Below are 13982 nucleotides of genomic sequence, written 5' to 3'. Positions count from 1 at the left end.
TACTTGTTCATATTTTCAGAATTATTAATTTGATGCACCTCTAATTGGCCATAAAATGCTTTGTGGTACAACAACAGAAAAAATTTTAGCGTACGTTAAATTTCTGATTTGAAGATTTTTTTAACTTCGTTATAAAATCGGTTTTATAAAAAGATTCAATTCATCTCCTAAAAATTTCTGATAAGGCAACCTGCGAAACAACCAAGTCACACAGGTTGCCTAAATTGCAGCATAAATTTTTTTATAGCTCACCTTTTTCTTTGTTGTGTTGCTGGTGGAGAAGAGGCAGCGGGGGCGGCAGTTCACTGACGCAGTCTTCATCGTCCTCCTCCTCTTCTATCGCCTCCGCAGTCGCCGGCTGCCTGGCCTGTTCTTTTGGTTCCTCCGCAGTCTCGAGTGGCACTTGCTGCGGTGGGGGCAGCTCAGGCGTTTCCTCAACTTCGGGACTTGTTTCGCTGTCCTCGCAGGTCTTGAACTGGGTCATCTCCTTGTACTCAGGTGGGCCGCCCCCGGACTTCATCAGCTTCTGCTGGATCTGCACGGTTTGATTCTCGACCCAGCGCTGAATCATGCACTTTTTGTGATTGTCCATGTATCCGTAGCCCTGTGCGGTGGCCGGGGTGGCAGGATTGGTGGCCGTTGCTGCTGCAACTGCTGTGGGGGCAGCGGCGGGGGCAGCGCTAGGATTGGGGGCGGCACCACTTCCGGCCTGCGGACCATCAACCCAGGTCTCCCGTTTGTGGCTTTCCTTGAGCAAACTTCGCGCCTCGGCCACTTTGGATCGCGATATTCTGGGGCCGTCAATCCACTGTTCATCACTTTTGCCACCAGTTCCTTTACTTTTATTCTGAAATCGCATTTCAAAAATAAGTAAAGGATAAATACAATTATGCATACCTTCGTTAAGAAGGGATATAATTAGGTCAATCTCTCTCACTTTATTAAACAATATGAATGTTGCTTTTCATTATATAATATTTTAATAATATAATTATGGTAAGCAAAAAACTGTCCTAACAAGAATCATTATGATCAATTCAATAGTCTAGCTTACAATCAACAAAAATTTATTTAAAAAAAAAAAAAACAAGTTAAATGACTATTTAAAATTTTATTGATTATTTTTTGAGAAAAATATAAAAAATTATAAAACTTTTTTTAGAAAATTTAAATTAATTAAATAAATAAAACTTAAATATGTTAAGTAGTTATAAAGAAAATAAGAACAATATTATTAGTAAATTTAATTTAATGAAAAATGTAAATATTAAATGTACCTGTCTTGTTACTTGCGGCGATTTTGGCGTGGTTCCCGACGGCCTGACTGGAATCTTTGACGACTTTGCTGACTTGGCAGGACTACCCTCGGACGACGATGGCAGTTTCGCCTTGGCCGGAGACCCTCTGATCGAAGACGGCTGCCTCTCGGCGCTGGAACCTCGCAAGACCTTTCCCATCGCACACCGGTTGTCTCCAGAGTTGAGACTCGGGATGTAGACTGGGGGGTGCTCGCCGTCAGTGGCGTCATCGGATGGACCCACGTAGATAACCGTGTCCGCCGACTGCTCGGAACTGGAGGGGTCGACGTCGCTGCTGCTTGTGCCGGGAAGACGGGAATCCTCCCCGGAACTTCCACCGGAACCGGCTGCTCCACATCCGAACTGAAATTATTTTTATAAAATTTCAATAAATGTTAAAAGGTTTTATAAAAAAATTGTACCTTTATTCGTCTTCGTCTCATTCGGTGTATCCTGGCAGCCAGTTGGACGGTTGTGAGGGTTTCTGTGTAGTTTTGCGCCAGAGGTGACACGTGCGCTATCATTGCCACGTGACAGGTCAATGACCCCAGGCACTCTTTCAGAAGCTGTGTCAGTTTGTGTTCTCTGGAAAAAAAAAGAAAATCATGAAAATTATTAATTAGAAAAAAAATTAGTCTCTCGTGTGAATTCTTTCTAAATTTATTTTTTTCCTTCCTCATTAAAATTTTTGCGCACAAGAGAGGGAAAGCTGCTGTGACACACGTTAAAATTTTCATGACCCGCTTGAAAATCTCCGCCTCATTCTCTTTGGGTAGCAGCAGGAAAACACGGCAAGCTATTAGGCTAAGCAAACAGACTAGAGGCGCGAGAGAGAGAGACGAGAGGCGTTTAAAGCAACACCGTGCAGATCACAAGAGACTCGGCTAATCATCGTCGGCGCAGCAAATCTCACGAGTTTGCATATCGGCATGTTTTTCGCCTAAATACCACACAGTCTCGCGCCACACAAAGAGCACAGGAATAAATACAAACCCAATGCTCTCTCGGGCTGGCAAACAGGTGAGAGAGGCGAGGCGCAGCTTACTCAAGTGCTCAAATACTCAGAACGCGACCTTTTTCAAAAGATCAAACGCGAGTCTCGATGCATGTTGCCACTGTCAGTTTTAATTGCCAAACAAGAAATTTCACATATACACACTCGGCGCGGCAAACAAAGAGCTGAGGGTGGATGGGGGTGCAGGCGTGGTGTAATCCGCCTGCTGCGCCGCGCACATACACACTCTCTACGTGTGTACACGCTGCTTAATTAAGCAACCTTTAAACAAGTTCATCACTCCACACCAGCGAGAGAGAGCGCGGAATTTCATACTTGTGTGATACCCAGTTTTGAGGCTCATTATTAATGAGCAAGAGCAGAGCAAGAGGATACAGAATTCGATTTGTTTAGAGTCCTTCAATTAGTTTGACTACTACACGTTGTGCAATTTTTAAAATATTATAGTATTTGTTAAAAAATGAAATGAAATTTTGCAATATTTAAAATAAAATAAATATTAAATTTCTTTTAAAAATTGAACTGCCAGTACAAATTTTTTTAGCCAGAAACATAATATTAATTAAGAAAATAACATTGTCAACCGAGGTTCGCTGCGGCGGATGGGGTCTTTTTGATTTTGGAAGTTAAAGCAAAATCCTTGCTAGTGGAGCCGTTTTGTCCAATAATTTCTTCTTCAAATAATTTGTTTTCAACGATAGAATGTAAATAATGTGATGCAGCAATTTGCACAAGGAAAAAACAATAATAATAATAATAATTTTTGCATAATTTTGGTCTATTTTCATTAACAGCTCACAAAATTAATTTTAATTTTGAACAATTATTTATCCAATAAATTTTTTAATAATTATCCTTTTATTGTGGCAGACGAAGAAAAAAAATTTCATTTTTTGGAAACTCAATTAAGCTTTTGTTTCCATCTCTTTTCGTAGTCAGGTTTTGTTCTGTAAATATTATAGTATGAGCAAGTATGAGGAATATTGAAAAATTTGTAAATATTATCAAAAATTTCATGCCTTTTTTAAATCTTTTAGACACAATCGCTGATTCCAGTAATTAAAAAATTAATATACTTTAGTTTTAATTTCATTTTAATTTTTAAAGATTTGGAAATTATGTGTAGATTAGTGATGAAGATTAAAATTTTCTTTTACTGGAAAATCATGAATACTTGAGCACCTCATGAAAACGCTCGCGGAGTCAAATTTAACGGCATTAATTAATCAACTGCTTGGCAGCGAGCCACTTTTACTGCTCTCTCACTTTCAATGATGAATTTTAATCGCCGGCTGCTTAATTATTAATAAATGCAGCGGCAGAGAGTCTAATTTTCCGGCTCATAAAATATGAACGTCGGCCGTCATCGCGAATTATACGCGAGACGAGCTGCAAGGTCGTAAAAGCCAAGCAGCACAAAAACAACCCTGGCTGAAAAGTTATACACCCCCGGCAGCTGTCGCGCGCCCTGGCCGGGAATCGAACCCTGATTGCGCAATAATCGAGGCGCCTCGTAAAAGAGCGCCGAGCATTAGAAGCGGCGGGGTGAAGGGTAGGTCTGGGGGCGGCAATAAAGCAACCTCAATAAGTTAGCACCCACTCGTCGTGCGCCGCCCGTAAAAACAAGTGCGCGCACTCTTTTTTTACAGCCCCCCCGTCTATACATGGAAGTCTTCCCGGCTTTTATCAGTTCCCGAAAGCGTTTTCTATTCTTCACTCGGCTCCTAATGCACCGATTTTACAACTGCGTGCAAATTGCAGAATAAAGCGCGCCCGGCACTAAAATTCAAATGAGCCGAAATTAAATTCTCTCTTAATTCACCGATTAAACGCGTATTCCAAAGGGTTTGACTAATGTGGTGCGTGCGAGGGTGGCTTCGCCTTGGCCCGGAATTTGGAGCTCACTCTCGGGTGTCGGGATCTGGTTTCACAAAAAGCAGCCACAACAAAAGAGCCGCGCTGGCGAAAATTTGAGGTGCGGCTTGACGGAATTTTGCGCCACTTTAACCGGAAATATGCGGCACTTGCTAAAAGCACCCTGGATTTAAAAGGCGTTTATTTTTCACATCCTAATAAGCTCTACAAAGATTGTTTTCCTTACTAAAAAGCGCTATTTTTCATAAACAAAAACTTGAGCTAGAATTTAACAATGATGGAAAGAAAACAATTTAAATGAAACAATAATTTGACCAATATTTTACAATACTATAAAAATTTAAAAATTCGTTATTTATTTTTGTTTTGTTTAAAGAGTAGATAAGAATATGATAATTTTGACTTTAAGTTGAAAATCTGCAATGCTGAGGGTAGAGCAAACATTTTTCAATTTTGTTGTAAACTATCAAATTTTAAACCAAGCATCTCTGTTCAATTTAGATAATAATGAATGTATTTTTTACTAAATAGATTAATTAGGTTTTTTTTTCTTATCATTAAACCGTTCTAGTTTTATTTTATGTTTCTTGTTAGTTTCACTTGCCTGTATGGAAGATGCTTCTGTCCGTTGAAGATGGCGAGCAAAACGTTGGCGACTCCAGAAAGAGGAATTCCACCCGACGTCCTGCCTCGTTCGCAGCTGCCCAGGTCCAGCAAATGCAGTCTGCTCCTTCCGCCGGCGACTGAAAAAAATTGCAGTGCAACAATGAGTGAATTTCCACGCAGTCTCGGCTAAAAAAGGAGGAATATTATTTGCAATGCACCCCCGACTTCCGTAGCAGTGAGGGGTTGAGAAAGAGAGTGTAGTGTGTAATACCACCTGCCAACAGGCGCGCTATTATTTTCAAGAGTTATGACTCTCATTTCCTTCGCCGCCCTCTCTCTTTAAGAGACAATGGGACCTTTGGAAAACCGACTTTTGGCTTTTCTCGGCTTTAAATGGCTGCTGCTGAGCAGTAAATAAATAAGCACACGCAAGTTTAGTGTAGGTGCACACAAAAGGCAGTACAATCAAAAGGGGCTGCCTTTGATATTAAAATTTCGAAAAGATAAGAAAGGGCGTCACCATATTACATTAGAGGGCAATTCGAAAGCCTCAAGTCCTGCCAACGGATAAATAAATTTAACAGTTTTAATAATTAAAAAAAGGGAAAAAAATACTGTTTATTTTAATGTTGTTGAGTTACTTAAACGGATCTCCAGCAATGAAAATGATAAATCAGCACTGTTTTATAAAAAAAAAAAAACATTTATAAATATTTTTAATTATTTAATTATCATATTTTTTCCAAATATTTTTTTGCAACACTTACCTCCTCCCTTGCCACTTTTGTCTACGCTGTACTGGTACACGTGGAGGGTGAATAAGAGATGCGAGTCCCTGGGCTCCTCGCCTGGAGTGTTGGACGCCCTCGTCCTGGCGGCAACGGCCGCGTCCAGGTAGAAGGCGGCCTTTTCGGCCGTTGGCACCCTGAGCTCGCTGTTGTGCTGCAGCTGGGCGCCGAGTAAAGGGTCGTCTCGGAGGTAGACACCAGGACTTTGTTCACAATCTGCAAATTAAGATACATGTTAAAATATTCTATTTATTTATACATGTTGCTTATAAGCTTCAATTCTTATTTCTTATTAATTCAAGTAATTCTTAACGAATTGGGACTATTATTAAGAAAAGTTTAGATTTTCCCCAAAATTTATTGACAGCAATGTGCAGCGATGAATATATTAAAAAAATATTGTGTTTCAACAATTAATATAATTAACATTCCCATAAACTTCCTATATGTACTATATTAATTTATTATCAATTCCTAACTTATTTGATTGATGGAGGATTTAATATTTTATTAAAAAAAAAAAATATTAAACTCATGCATATTATGGTGAAGTGTTAATCATGATTATTGTTGAAGGTCAAAATAATACACAAAATATAAATTAAAATTAAAAAATATTTAAAAACACATTATAAAATATATAATTTAATATCAAATATTTTATGTAAAATTTATTTATATGTATATAAATATTAAAAACGTTAAAGATTATTAAATTAAAATATAAAAGCTACAAAACTTGTCCCTAATTACCCTCCGTATTCGCTTTTTGATAAGCGTCTCTTCCAGAGACACTCTACGCACACCCCTATTGCCGATTTATGAGATTGAGGGTCACTAAATCAACTGTTGGATTGATTTACGCCCATTCCGTTTGCTCACGAAATCGTCGTCCTGGCCGATATAATAATTCACCGCGCTCACGTGGCGACGCCGTAGTAATTCGATCGCGGCCCCTTCATTCCGCACAAACACGAAAGAGAGACTTACCGTTCGCGTAGCCGGCCAGCAGGTCACGCAGGTGTTGAGACTGTCCAGCAACCTCCACCGCGGACACCCGCACCGAGAACCGGGCGCCAGTCTTCTGTTTCTGCTCGTTGATGCCTCTGAAGAGCCAGGAAATGGCACACGGCATCACTCCGAGGCTTCCAGACGCGTCACCATTGCCCAGCATGGTATGCGATTTGCCTAAAAAAATTAATGTTATGATTAATACGTTCAGTTTGTTATTTATTATTATTGGGTTTTATTTGAAACAAATTTGTTACAAATAAAATATAAAAATTTATGAAAAGAATTATTGGGAGGGAAACTTTTGAAGATATGGAAATCAAGAGAGGTGCGTTTTTCCATTGCAAGGGTGGCTTGAAGGTTTTGAAGGTTTTTCCGGGTTTTTCATTGCTTTTATTAATTAATTTTAAGTGCATCAAGTAATTGATGAAAATAAAATGATTTTTAGAAAAAGTTTCGTAATTTTAAATTTATTAAAAAATTTTGTTATTTAATTATTTGAAAAGTATACGTTTTACCCTGAAATTTCTGCCCATAATGTGACTTTATCAAAAAATAATTATTGTGAAGCTTACTTTAATTTGAAATTTTTTTGATATTAATAAAATTAAAATGTACCATGCTTTTAAAGAAAAATTCACTATATCCCAGCCTCGCAAAAATAGGATAAATAAAATAATATAAATAAGGTAGAAAGATTTCAATGAAAGTTTTTACTGTGACCATTGCAGAATAATTTTATCTTTTAAAAGCACGTTTTAGGTTGAAAAAAATTGTGTTCCTATTTGTCCAGAGAATCAATAGCAATATTTTCCCTTTGGTTGTTTTTGCTGGTATAAAGCGAAAAAGAAGCTGGCCCGTGGAGAGACACGGGGTGCATTTAGGGTGCGCGAGCAATGAGGGTGCACACATGGGTCCACTGCAGGCAACGGGTCAATCAATGGTGGATGTCTCCCTTGGGAGCAACATCCTTTCGCAGGCACTTTTGTGGGCGTATCCTTCACTAAAGCCAAATTGAATGCAATCGTTTAGACCCACCGGCATATTGTTCAGCCACGGAGATTTACAAGCACCTTTTCGCGAGTGAAAAAACTTTACGCTATTTATCATTTTTAATTATTCCTTTTTCTCTGAAACCGAATCTCTGCGTCGATTTCATGATTTGTGGCCAAAAATCGAGTCTAAATCTGCCACACACTCACCAGAAGTTTTTTACTGTTCCCCTTTTCAGCTCGGAAAAAGAGAGGAAAACTGCACGTTTATTCTAATGAGAAAGTGTTTGGAACTTTTCCAAAATTTTTACTGCGGAATTCGTTTCTGAGAGAGTTTTTCTTCTTTCTCGGCCGAATTTCTCAGCTTTTGTCTTTAGTGGGGAACAAAATACTTTTCCTTTATTCATCCAAACGCACTTCTACCCTTTTCCTCGAGAAATCGCTTCATTTAAAAGGATTAATCTGGCAAATTAGGGATGTTTACTCACTCTCTCCCCCTCTTCCTTCTTTTGTCAAAAATCTCAAAGCGATTAGACGCTCGGCGGAGCAGCTCGTTTATTTCAATCTCGTGTACCAACTTTGTAATTTCTTTGTTATTCCGAAACACTTAGCTAAATTGCTGCTCCATCTCTCTGAAATCTGCTTCCTTTGAGAGGGGCAAAGGTCGTACGCTGTTTATTCTTTGCTCTAATGAAATTCCAGCAAAAACTGACACCTCTACGCTTTTTTTTTTCATAAAAAGGTCTGTCTGCTTTCTTACTCTTTTTTCCTTCTGCGAAAATTCAGATTTTTATTTTTTTCAAAAGTCACTCATGAAGAATCGCGAAAAATATCTCTGCAAAAGGTCTTTGTATTATAAATTTTCAAAAAATTCAAGGTAAAAAATTTGTACTAGAAATTTATTGATCAAATAAATAAAATAGACATTTAATAAAATCCTAACGTTTATCTTTGATAACTCTTGCCATTATTAGCGGTTGATTAAATTATGTTTAGAAACTAACAAAAAATAACAGATTAAAAAAATTTCCTGTTTCCTTTTTTTATAATTCTATTGGTTAAACAACTTGATTTTGATAATGGTAATTAATGTTTGATTTTTTTTTCATAATTTTACAAACATTTTTTGGTACAAAATTGTACGTTCTTGTTGAAATTTAACACGCGTACGCGAGAGCAAGGCAAGGGGTAGTGTGCGAGATAAATATTTGAGTTGGTGCGGTCGCGACAAGTGCGCGCGTCAGAGCAATCAGCGAGTGCGATCTCGTTCAATTAAATCGCGCCGCTCGCTCGCTCGCTCGCGTCGAGGGTGCTTTCTCTGTCTGGTACGTCTGCGTTATTAATGACCGCGAGACACAAGGCTGCGCGAAATAAAGGAAAACCACCCCTTTCGTCGGAAGAGTGTATTAGACTCGTCACTCTGCCCTAAATGAGCACAACGAACGACACTTCTCCTGCTTCCTAATTATACGCGTCCTCTCTGTAATGAGCAATATGAAAAAAAAAACATAACAACAATCGAGAGACACACGAGTCTAATTTGTTCTATTTCGCACCCGCGGCTTCTTTTTTTAATTTGCAAAGCCCTTCTGGTGCGAATTTATAAATGCGAGAAAAAAAATATTCTGTTTAATTATGCACGCGGCGTCGTTTTTAATTAAGCGGTAATGAGAGTGAAAAGCAGAACAGGGTAATTGTGGGTGTGTGTGTTTTTTTATACAGTACTTACCCAGTCGAGCGTGGCCAAAGCAAAAGAGACATCCGTCCGAGCCGTTGATGACCGCGTGGATGACGTCAGTCAGAGCACTCGAGCACACTTCGCTCTGCAAACACAACAAACACACGTCAGGTTTAATTACACACACACAGTGCAGCGAGAATACAATTTGCGTTTGACATGCCCGCGTAAATAACACAAGCAAATAAAAATTTCATTGGAGGGAAAGTGGCGTTTGCTGTATGTGTGCAGCAGTAATTAGACGAGTCTGTGACAAAACCTAATTAAACTCCCCTGTTTAATTTCCAAATTAGAAAATTGGCAGAAATTTTCAAAGGTGAAATTATTATAGGCTGGATAGAATAATGAAAAGACTTTACCTCAATATTAATAGAAGGCGATTAATAAGGCTCAAAATTAAAATTTTAAGTTCTAGTCAGTTCTAGTTTGTCATTTTAAAGCAAAAGAAAAAAAGTCTTCTCAAAGTTTTTTATTTTATAATTTGATATCGTTATAGCTTATATTTTTAATTTTGTTTTGTTCTATAAACTTTATAGTGCCACTGATTTTCAATGGAAGACTTTTGATCAATACTCGTTTTTTGATTCTTAAAAAAATCAAATGCTTTTTATGTAACTTGTGCTTAAATTATTGCTAAACAGTAAAAAAAGTTGATTTAAAATTTTGCAAAAATTAGAATTAAATAAAAAATTTGATTAAAAAATGTCTACAAATTTGAGCTATTTAAAAATGTTCTCAAATTGCATGGAAATTAAAAAAAAAACTTCACTTCCAGTTGAAGGTTGGAAAATAAATCTTTTATGTATAAAAATCAATTGCAATTTACGACTGATCCATCGAGGAACCCTGTTGACCAGCAGGTTTTACGAGCGATAGCAATAAAATTTGGGTTGTGTAGGACAAACGGTGGTGGAATACATAAATCTGACGGCGGTGTTATTTACACATAAAACAATAATGGCGCTGTTTCGCTTTGATTAGGCCAGTTGTAAAACAGACGCAGGCAATTAGCATAAAATTACTTCATTTGCCGCATCTATTAATGTCAAAACTAGAGAGAGCAGGAATGTTCCGCAACATTGAAACACTGGCTTGCTTTTCTGAGTTAATATTATACAGCTTCAAATTTTTCAACTAAAATTTATAAATGATCTTTTTGACAGTCAAAATATTTCCTTTTAACTGCACACTATTTTAAATAAATTTAAATTGATTTATATTGTCAATATTAATGTTTACGTTTTTAAAACCAAGATCATTTATCTAAACATCATCAAAAAACGTTGGTTGATCTCTTGCTTTTCTAATCAAATGTAAATTCAATAATTCTTCAAATAGAATTTATTATTTAGCTATTAAAACTAATTCAGAAATTTAAAAAAAAGTCAGCTGTTCTTCCACAACCCCTTGAATGTTATTGTTGCAGATGGATTTTCATTTGATTATACACAGACTCTAATCGTCCGTCGACGCGACTGAAATAATAAAACGACAAGCGCGAATCGGCCGAACCGTGTCCAATCACTCGCCGACGATGGTAATTTCGCAGTTGCGAGCCAGACAAACAGAGATATTTATGCATTGTCTGTCTCTGGCGCAGCCACTACGTGTCGGCCAACCAAGCGAGCATTCACACACGAGATGAATTTATGGCGCGGTGCGCGCGATTTGAATAAACTTATTTATGCAAATCGGGGCTTTAGTTCTGAATGTTTAGTCTGCCAGTTTTACGATCGTGCAAATTTAATGGAGCTTTCTCTGTCGCTTCTCCGGTGACGCGCCAGGACTAACTGCATTTGTACACAGTTTGTTATACATTTGCTTGCAGTTTTGTACCAACAAAAAAATTATAATTTGCTTTTGATATTAATTCTTTTTCTTTTCTCTGCTTTAACATTTAATTATTAAATTTCTAAAAATTATTGCTACCTACCAACTTACATAAATATTGAAGCGCAATTTCAATATCTAATATTATAATACTGTATGTCTCCATTATTCCATTTATTCTATAAAATGTAAAAAATTATTGTTTTTAATTTGTCAAATTGATCACATTGCTTATTTGAAATCAAATTATTACAAAAAAGGGGATTATTGGACAAAACAGCACCACCATCCGCCGCAGCTAGTGAGCGTCGGTTGACAGAATTAAAAAAAATTAGTTACAATGTATCTATATTGGCTTTCATTTTTATTTTCAAAAGGTTAAAAGATAAATTTTGCTGAAAAATATGTGCACCAAAAATTTAAAACTTGATGATCCAGTTATTGTGATTTTTGGCCGATTTTTTATTGATAACGAGTATTCTTCCAAAATTGGAAAAAAATAAGATTGTGATAAAGATCGAGATTTAATTTTTTTTGCTAAAATATAAAGAAAATAATGCAGGATTTTTTTTCTGTAAATTACTCTCTGTTCAATCACAATAGTGTAGCACTTAGGAATTGCAACATGCATTGATTTTTTTCTGTTTCAATTGCAGACTGTTAATTTCCTCGTTTTCAATTAAGCCCCTGTGTTGGATGAAAGTGCAAAGCTTTAACTCGGGAAAAAATAGAGCGATTTCTGTACTTAACTCTCTGCCGAGTTTGCACTCGTACTTTACGTTTCCCCCTATTTGTCAGATATCGCAAATCCATCGAGCTCTCTCAGCAGCTTTTCAACTCGGACGTGCAACAAAAAGCGACGCGGTGTGTAATTATAGCTGATGCTAGGCATTGTTTAAAATCCGGACGCTGCAGTCGGTCGACGACCGTCTGCTAATTATTAGCAATCACGGCGTGCTGCAGCAGCAAAATCGCACACAATCGGTGCACACCGGCCGCTAATCCCCAATAGTGCGGCGAAATCTCTCATTCATTGCGCGCGGCGATCGAACGTTGACTGATTGAGATGATTAGAGTGGCGCCCCGTCCGCCGAGACTTTGCATTCACGGCTCTGCCGCTGACGAGAATCATTTTCTCTCCAGCAGTTTCCGCATCAATCCCTCCGCCATTCCGATCTAATCACGGGCTCGAATCCTAATCCGTTTGCTAAACAATTTTAACGACGGTAGAGATGGAGACTTATTGGCGATTTGGGCTGCTGGCTTTCCTAGTCTACTTTTTCATTGGGTCGCAGGAATGTCGAGAAAAGGTTAAGAATAAATCGGTATCCATTGATCAAAAGACAGCATCGACTTCATAGCGATGCAAATGTAAGAACACACGGAAAGAAAATAGAAAAATGAACTAAGAACAAATTTGTTAAAATTTTATTTAACTCAACATTAGATTTTTGGTAAAAATTCAAAACTTTTATTATTTATTTTTGAAATTTAGATGATTTCAGGTAAAAATTAAAAAAAAAATTGGTATTGATTGGTGCTTATTTAAATTTATCCAGGTCTGGATTAATTAAATTAATTTAACACTACATATATCATTTTCAGGGAATATTTTGCGCTAAATTTTTTAGGATAAAAACATTAACTCAAGTGAAGTAATGCCTTATGTGCTGTTAAAACGTAAAAATTATACGTCCTTTGTTTGAATTCTGACATTATTTATTGCGCTATTTCCTACTTCAATTAATATTGTTTTAAATTTATGGTTTTATTCGCAAGATTTTCTGTTGCAAAATTTTGTTTGTCAACAAAACGAGAAAATGACACTTATTTTATTTTGAAAGGAGAGACAGAGGATGGATTGAAGAGTACTTTCAACCGCCGTGCAAATCCGATTATCGATTTTTACCCGGATGGGGTTTGATAAGAGGATGATGAGAGTTGCAAGATGAAGTTCGCCGCTAAATAAGTGTATGTTTGTAGTCTCGAGAGCAGCCTCTCGTCTGCCTCGGTGGGATCAATGCATGGCGTGATGCAACATTCTTGTTTTGCCCTGCGAAGCGCATGTTGATTCCGACACGGAGCGGCTTTTAAAAGAGATCGGCCGCCGGATTTTCGCTCCCCGAGTCGGCCCTTATTGCGAGAATGAAGGCAAAGCTAGTGTTCGTTCAAATAAGTGTTTTTGTTTTAAAACTTGATCCCGGCGCGCATTATAAACTTTGAGCGGATTTATATTTAAAACTTTGTCTCTGCGCCACTCGTAAAGATGCGATTCTGAGGCCCAACTTTTTGGATCATGCAGAGCGAGAGCCGCCAAAAATTGCGCGATAATAACGACGGGCAAGAGAGAAAGCAGACGTGGTGGGGAATTTGGCTGGTCCTCGCCGGGGACTTTTGGCGTTTCCTCATTATTGCAGCAGCGGGGGGTGCGAATTATTAGTTTTGTTAGGGGTGCGTCACAACCTCTGCTCTTCATTTAAATCACGCACCTGCGCGGATATTACATTAAATTAATTTTAGTTACTAGTACAATTAAAAATTGTGATTCAAAATATTAAATTTGCACAAATTAGTTTTAATTTTATTTATAGATTTAAAAAACCTTATAAATTATAATATTTTTGTTTAATTTTATTAAACTATTAATTATGTTTTTAATTTAAATCTTAATTAAGTCTTTTTTTTGAAAAAAGTTTCTGCTGTTAAGATAAAACATAATTTATAAATATATATAATAAACTTAACGTTTTGCTTAGAAAACAAAATTTTATCATCTTGAAATGGATTCGGCCCATATCATTTTGCGACTTGTTATTATTAACTATACTT

At 37.3% G+C, this 13982-nt stretch overlaps 1 protein-coding gene across 2 annotated transcripts in view; it reads right to left on the bottom strand.

Annotated features, from left to right (window-relative positions):
- Window positions 1–13982, bottom strand: part of LOC132197074 (kinesin-like protein CG14535) — a 215579-nt gene that overhangs the window by 4363 nt on the left and 197234 nt on the right. For both annotated transcript variants that reach the window (XM_059620122.1, XM_059620123.1), the window contains 7 exons: window positions 9315–9408; window positions 6573–6770; window positions 5562–5798; window positions 4793–4931; window positions 1721–1883; window positions 1278–1661; window positions 253–847 (listed from right to left, as the gene is read on the bottom strand). In XM_059620122.1, coding sequence (XP_059476105.1) covers window positions 253–847; window positions 1278–1661; window positions 1721–1883; window positions 4793–4931; window positions 5562–5798; window positions 6573–6770; window positions 9315–9408 — 1810 coding nt within the window. The remainder of the gene's footprint in view (window positions 1–252; window positions 848–1277; window positions 1662–1720; window positions 1884–4792; window positions 4932–5561; window positions 5799–6572; window positions 6771–9314; window positions 9409–13982) is intronic.

The sequence above is a fragment of the Neocloeon triangulifer genome, unplaced genomic scaffold (assembly GCF_031216515.1).
Source record: "Neocloeon triangulifer isolate White Clay Creek 2 clone unplaced genomic scaffold, ASM3121651v1 ptg000012l, whole genome shotgun sequence".
NCBI classification, from domain to species: domain Eukaryota; kingdom Metazoa; phylum Arthropoda; class Insecta; order Ephemeroptera; family Baetidae; genus Neocloeon; species Neocloeon triangulifer.
The sequence above is the reverse complement of the archived record's forward strand: the minus strand, read 5'-3'. Positions and strand labels throughout refer to the sequence as shown.